The 7,319-nt window shown below is 49.1% G+C and overlaps 1 protein-coding gene across 2 annotated transcripts in view; it reads right to left on the bottom strand.

Moving 5' to 3' along the window:
• Nucleotides 1–4,554: 4,554 nt before the first annotated feature.
• LOC149366227 (thimet oligopeptidase-like) overlaps nt 4,555–7,319 on the bottom strand; it is a 28,279-nt gene continuing 25,514 nt past the window's right edge. For both annotated transcript variants that reach the window (XM_089549499.1, XM_089549508.1), the window contains exons 14-16: nt 7,021–7,152; nt 6,089–6,205; nt 4,555–4,925 (exon numbers count right to left, since the gene is read on the bottom strand). In XM_089549499.1, the coding sequence (XP_089405625.1) occupies nt 4,836–4,925; nt 6,089–6,205; nt 7,021–7,152 (339 nt within the window). In that variant the 3' untranslated portion in view covers nt 4,555–4,835. The remainder of the gene's footprint in view (nt 4,926–6,088; nt 6,206–7,020; nt 7,153–7,319) is intronic.

Below are 7,319 nucleotides of genomic sequence, written 5' to 3'. Positions count from 1 at the left end.
GCGATGGCAGGTACTGCCACCGGTGGGGATTGCCAGACCCAGGTCGCTCTTCCTGAGCAACCTGACGCGACCATTAATTCAATTGCCACCTGCCACAATCCAGTGGGCAGGTTTTGCCACAAGGTCACGTGACCTAGGCGGTCCACCTAGGTTGCTTCTCTGGGCGATTTTTCGCTCGCAACACCAACGCCAGATTTTCTTAACGCTATTGCGTTGAAACGTTCCCGTTTAGCTGGATAATGTAATTCAGGTAGGTCTCCGTCATAAGACAGTCCTTTGGCTATACCAATTGCGCAATTTCCCAGCACCCGCGTATCAGTGTGGGGCTCTGACTTGGCCGAAATTGGGGGGTTAGCAACTGTTCCGCCGTTCAGACGAACTGCCCAGCTCTGCTCATAACATTACTCTACATCTCACCTGTACCTGCCTCGGCACATCGAACCTCCGTCCCCGCTATATATTTGCCCTCCACAATCAGACATACAAAGACTGTACGACATATATCAAGACACCAAGCGCAAGATCGGTGACCTGCTGCACTTCGTTTCGGAGTACAGCGTCTTAACCACCCCACCTTATCCTTAGGCCGCAGGCCATCCTTGCAGATAATGAATGAATGAATGAATGAATGAATCTGGTGAAAAAAATCCGATTTCAAGCTGGATTTCTTAACTGGAAATCATGCCATTCCGGCTAGAAAGCATTCAATTCCAACAGCAATGCCATCTGTGTCCAGCTAAAGAGAGTTCCAGCTGGACCGATAAATTGCATCCAGCTGGAAAAGGTACTCCAGCTGGAAATTCAGAAATTCCAGCTGGAATGGGAACCCCTGACGAAAGTCTGCCGCAATTCACAGCACTGGCTCTGCTCTGGTTCTGTCTTAGTGGAGAGATGGATTTAAGGCAAAAGAATTACGCAATGATAAAACCGTATTGGGCGCCCGTGTTCTCTAAGAAAAGTTGAAATGCGTAATGCATAAGCCTGCAAACTCCCGCCCGGTCCGCCTCTTCTCAGAGTTGTCCATATAATCACCTGCCTTCAGGAGAGTCCACCCTCTTCATCTCATTCTGGATGTGAGGGATATTTTTAGCGCGAAAACGCTACTTCACTAGCCGAGCTGAAAAACCCGAGGTATGTGTGAAGCTTCAACCTTCGACTGTTAAGGAGAGCCAGGGGCGCATGCCTTACGCAGCTGCTCCCCCCCCCCCCCCCTCCCGCGCGCGGCTGCCGATAGCGGCTGGCGATAAGATCTTACATGTGGTCGCCTTTGAGGTGGTGTTGCCTCAAGTACTATAACACGCCGTACTCGGTTTAACTACGTTAAAACCTCGCTTTTTTTCTTTTTACGAGGGAAATCAAACGCAGACGGCAGTTCAATCCTCAGCAAACCAAAAACCTCTCAGAGACGTCTAGTCTAGTCTGCTAAAGCTACGTCACAGACGACGGCGACGCCAACAGACAGGCGACAAAGCAAAGCTATCAAAGCGTACAGGAAACGCCGTCAGCGAACAGCAGAACGCTTCGCAACGAGCAGCACGTCATTTTCGCCGCTCGCCACCTTTGACGAACAACTCGCTTCGGCGCTAGCGCCCTCTAACGCTGCTTCGAGCCTTTCGTTCTTTCTTAGCGGGCAAGGCGCCCATGAACCGACGCCCGCGGCGGCGCGCGCTCCGTCCTTTGGCAGCCAGACCTTCGGGAAGAAAGCGAGCGGGCAGACAAACACGTCTGGTCCGCACAGCCCTGACCACGAATCGGCGGCGCGGCAATTATAATGACTCGGCCGACCACGCGCGCGGCGTGGAAAAAAGTGGGTTACAGGCGCCACGCCGAGTCGGGTCGGCGACGCGAGGAAATAAATCAATAAACCACGTGACGCGGTTTGGTGGCCGGCGGCGGAGAGCGCGAACTGCGCAGTAGCAACAGACGGCGCTATAGTGGAGGGGGGCGCAGAGGCCGATTCACAAAGTCAAGAATGAGGAACTTTATAACGGGGTCAGGGTTGGAAAAAGGAGGAGTGGGAGCTAGAAGAGAAACTGAACCATCTCTCTCCATCTCTGCTCGTATTATTTCCGCTGGTTATATGACGGACGACAGTCGAAGCGCGAGCTTTTCTCTAGGCCGGTACAATGTAAGTTCTAGGTGATTGCGGGTTAGGTACAATCTTGTCAATCATCTAGTCGACTGGCCAGTCAAGTCCGTCCCCGGGAAGCGAAACATGGTGTTTGAACGAAACAGTGCGACCAAACGCGCCGTTGCGTCCATAATACGTACGTATCTGCGCTTGAGTGGAGGCTGTGCGAGTATACCTACACCCTTATTTAGAATTCTACTCCACCTTTGGAAATTTCCTTCAGCACACTAGACGTTTCTACCTGTATTGCCTTCACTTCAGACCCCTCATGTTCCAGTGGATATTTACGCAAATTTGTAACATTTGTCTCTACGCTTGCGCTGCCACTATTCAAACCCTAGCCGCCGCGGTGGCTCAGTGGTTATGGTGCTCGGCTGCTGACCCGAAAGACGCGGGTTCGATCCCGGCTGCGGCGGTTGAATTTCTTTGGAGGAGAAATTCTAGAGGCCCGTGTACTGTGCGATGTCAGTGCACGTTAAAGAACCCCATGTGGTCGAAATTTCCGGAGCCCTACACTACGGCGTCTCTCATAGCCTTAGTCGCTTTGGGACGTTAAACCCCATTAACCAAACCAAACCGAACTATTCAAACCCGTCACTCCCCCCCCCCCCCCCCCCCTTTCCAGCTTCCAGCCTACTGATGTGCCTGGCTGGCGTCACTCAACGTGACAAACAGCTAGGCTTGGTCCGCAAAGCCGCCTACCTGCTCAGCGCAGGTTGAACACGAGTGCAAAGGCACGATGCCAGCTACCAGTCGTGTAGAATTTGACGCGTGCATCGATGTAAGAGACACCTTTAGCATACCGTGTATCGTGTTACCGTTACCGGCAGGCCCCGCGCCGTGAGTGCGCATGCGCAGATCACCCGTGAGGGCACCAGATGGCGCCACGTATACCATCAGCTGCACGCGCGTCAGCCGCATCGGGACCAATCAGATCGTGCGCACTGGTGGTGGGCGGGCTCCCGGTACTCCGGTAACGGCAACACGGTATGCTAAAAAAAGTCGAACAGCTAAAAATGAAGAACATCCCTTAAAGGTACACTGAGGAAGGTACTAGTCATTCTATGACTTTGTGTGGCACCAAAAGGCAATATTGTGAGAAAATTGCATTTAAATATGGAACCTTTTTATCCCGGGCTACGCGAGCAAACGCGGGGCGGCGAAAGCGAAAGCAACGGAGATGCGCTGACGGACGCGTTGTCCAAACTGCGGTCGCTCGTTGCGATCGTTGACGCTCCTCTCATGTCAGTTCGTGCTTTACTTTTCAGCCAAATTTCGTAACTCAGCACAAGCTAACAGACAGTCGGCCTAGCGAGTTCGTTACATCGTCAACCGCCACTAGGCGCGTTCGTTACATGGTCTCAAATACACGCGCTTCAATGGGGGCGGCGTTGGGGAATTGAAAAACTTCGTCATAACGAGGAATTCGCTATACAGAGGTTAAATCCACGTTTAACTCTATCAAGTTTCTTCTCTCATGGTGTTTCGGTTTTAACAGCTTAACAATGGGTAAAAGACGTCAAAAGCTTAGTATAGATGATGCGAGACGAGAAAAAACTGCGATATTCAAACACTCAGAAAGGATGCGAGCGTGAAGGTAGGGGCGAGTCGGGCGAGGAAGCAAGGGGCGAGGAGGAGAAGGCACTGCCTATTGGTCAGCACCAGGCTCCTGCGAGCCTCTCCATCTTTCCCTTCCCTACTGCCGAGGACGTCAGATGCTAGAAATAATGAACAGCCTGAGCGATAAACTTCCAAGCGACACTGCTCCAGATGCCATGGAGATACTGGGCCTGTAGACATACAAGGTTTACAGTGGGCACTTGATCGCGAACAGGCGCCATGAAGACCTATCTCATCTAGCAGCTGCGGATGTGAGCAAGAGTGCAAAGAGAAGGCCCAGGCATACAGGGTCAATCACACTTAGAGGGAACACGGCTCCATGTGGCCATGTACCTGCGGAATGGCACTGCATCTATCCCGTTCATGAATCAATGCAGAGTGGTGCATGAGAAGAGAGACCTCGACGTGGTGCTTCGTGTCATCTGGCCCTTTGCGCCGGTTTTCTACCGGCTTGGTCGCAATGGTGCTCGGCGTGTGCGCAGCCACGCGGAGCCGTGTTCCCTCTAAGTGTGATTGACTCTGTACATGCCACCGATGTCGAGGCAAAATGACATACGTGAAGGCCCATCAGTGCATGCCACCGAAGCAAAGGAAGGGCAGGTTCAGCAGCAGATACCATAGTACTCGCTGAGGAAGTTGAGATGCAATGACTTAGGCACGAATATTCACCCCTGTGTGCCACCAAAGCATAGAAAAAGAGGCATCGGAGGCAAGTGAAAGCCAAAGGAACCCAGTGATGTTACGAGCCCTTAAAGGTACGTGTACATTGTAAACATTGTAAAAAAGGAGCAGGAACTGTGACAGTAGGTCTGCAGCATTTTATTACAGCACAGCCTGCGTAAAAAAATGGGTCTTCAGACACAAAGTCACCACTGAGGCACGTGTGGCACGTGTCAAAAGACACGACACAGCATGGCACATGGAAAGAACAGCAGCTTGAGCACTCCTCTCTTCAAGCAGAGCGATACTCTCACAAGGAGCCACAAGAAAGACTAAAGGCCTCTTTCTGTTGCCCTTGCACAGAAAAATTAATAGAGGACGACGCGACTTTGCTACTGAGTCAAGATGGCAGCGAGGTGCAGCATCAGCTTGGAGGTGCTAGACCCTTGCTCTTCAGGAAAGCGTCCGTCGTTGGGTCCCTGCCCAAGAAGTTCCTCAGCAATTCTTCAGCGTCCTAGATGAACAGACAATAATACCTGTCTGTCAGAGAGCTTAAGGGGGGACACTGGTCTTTGAGACCAAAAAATGACCAAAAAATCGATTTTCAAAAAATGAGATTTGTGGAATCTGCAGCTGTTATTTTCCAACCGTACCAATTTTTTCCCTTAAGAAACCAGCATTTTGACCATAATATTAAATTCAGATCATCGTGTGGGATGATTTTATGCTGGAGCAGACAATTTAATGGCATGAAAATTTTGGACATCTGGCTGTCTTAGTATGTCAATATCTCAACATCTAGGACAGATAGACATGTCATATTGTTTGCTAAGGGAAGCTGAAGGCACAGTGTGTGCAATAACCGAAGCAGATTTGTTCAATCACACTTCAAAAATTTATAATTTCGCAAAGTTTATCGATGCATTACATTCACACCTTGAACGTTGATATTCCAAGTGCTGTAAAATTACTAATAAGGGTAATAAGTAAAAATGGTTTTGATTATTGCACTCTTTAATCACCACACTATGTAGCCATGGATTAAAAATGATTTTTTATTGAGCAGTTTTTTTGCACCAAGGTACTAATGAATGGCTAATTAAAATTAATTACCTTGGGAACAGACTAATTTATGAGAAAGGTAATTTCATTGTTGAAATTAGCATAAAAAACTGAGCAAGGTGGTACAGTTTCATTAGGATTGGACTAAATATAAGGAAAATAGGTCTAAGAACAGTGTCCCCCCTTAAGAAAAGTAGTGGCTGTAAGAGAAAACTCGCACGCCTGGCGAATCATGCAACTTTTAGGTGCACACTTGATTCCAAGCAAACCACGAGTCACTCGACTGTACAGAGATGCTATTTTGTTTGATTAAGCAATAAAACGGCGGCTGGCAGCAGGTTCTTGCAGACCCCCTGAGTGCTGGCTCTTCCCTATTCTCATTCCCAATCAAAATACAACTGCAAGGCATACCGAAGCGTCAGGCAGCAATGACGTCAATGCACTATCACACAAGACTTCATTATAAACCAGCCAACCAATAAGCTTTTATTTTGGTCACGATAAAGTGAAGCAAGTTTTGTATTAATTTGGGGGATGGGGGGGGGGGGGGGGAACAGGTTCTCTAACCCCTCTTTCTCACCCCCAGTCATGAAAATACACAGGCCATGTACTCACCTTTGTGGAGCCAGGCTCAAGGATCTGTCTTCGGTAATCCATGCCCGTCTTGGGGTTGAGGATGCCCTCCTTCTTGAAGCGTGTGTCGAAGAGGTCCATGCTGAACACTTCACTCCACTGTTGACATGGTGGCCACCAATCAGAGCGCAGAAGCCAGGGGCAGAAGCACAGGGAGAGATAACAGTGCATACCGGTTGACCCCTGCTTTGCACCCCTCATCTATTCTCTAAAATGTCTCACTAAAGAGCCATACCTGTGGCCATCGACATGGTTCTTATATGCTCTGCTCTGCTCGAAAGAAACCACGTTTTTTTTTCTTGTAAAGCAGAACAAAATTTCTCGACAGACCCATGTTTAGTGCCTACATTTGCTATGCTCAGATACAACTTAACTCTCAGTAACAAAGTAGTAGTCCATTGTAAACCCTTTTCCTATTACCTAAGCACAAAGCTAATCACAAGACGAAGTTCTAAGTGCAAGAATTTTGATGCCTCTGCTAGATCATTAGAAGTGAACACTGAAATGTTTCGCTTAGCGCTGAGGTTGCTTAGCACAGTAATAGTACAGGATCCTGAAGGCCGTTGTTGCCAATGCCGCTTTCTCAAGTTCTCTATCACTATACCTCAGACTACAGAATAAAGAATCAATGAAAATGCTCTGCTTTTATTGGTTTGGCTATCCTTCGGTTTGTCTTGTGGGCGCAACCCCACATTCTCGACAGAGGAAGAGTTCCCTATCAAAGGAGTGCTTTTCCTCCACGTTATACGTTTTAGGATCGAGGAAGCCCCAGTTCTGATGCCACTGAAGTCGAAACGAAGAGCAAATGACTGACCTGACTCAGATAACAAGTGCACTACTTTTCGCAACAACAAGGAACAATGCCATTTCCTACACCCACGAGAACTTCGCAAACAGCAATCGACAGTACACACATGGTAGCCATAGTAGCGTGCGTCGTATCCACCCATCAGGTGGCTGAAGTTGGCGGCAAAGTTGGTCCCATCCTGGGGCTTGTAGCCCAGTAGCCGCTCCTGGATGTCACGATACAGCTTGCCCGTGTCCGCCTGTCACAGGAAGGGGACACACGGTAACACTTTTAATTTTGCAACACCAAAAGACTCTGACAGGATCACGTGAGCAACTGCTTCAACGTGCACAACACACAGTATGTCACAGAAGGGGCAGTGTTGAATCAAACTCAACTCAACTCCTTTATTGGCCCAGTGATTCC

The sequence above is a fragment of the Amblyomma mixtum genome, chromosome 1, assembly GCF_055824585.1.
Source record: "Amblyomma mixtum isolate Tamu chromosome 1, ASM5582458v1, whole genome shotgun sequence".
NCBI classification, from domain to species: Eukaryota; Metazoa; Arthropoda; class Arachnida; order Ixodida; family Ixodidae; genus Amblyomma; species Amblyomma mixtum.
Note: the sequence above shows the minus strand (reverse complement) of the source record. Positions and strands in the feature narration are given on the sequence as shown.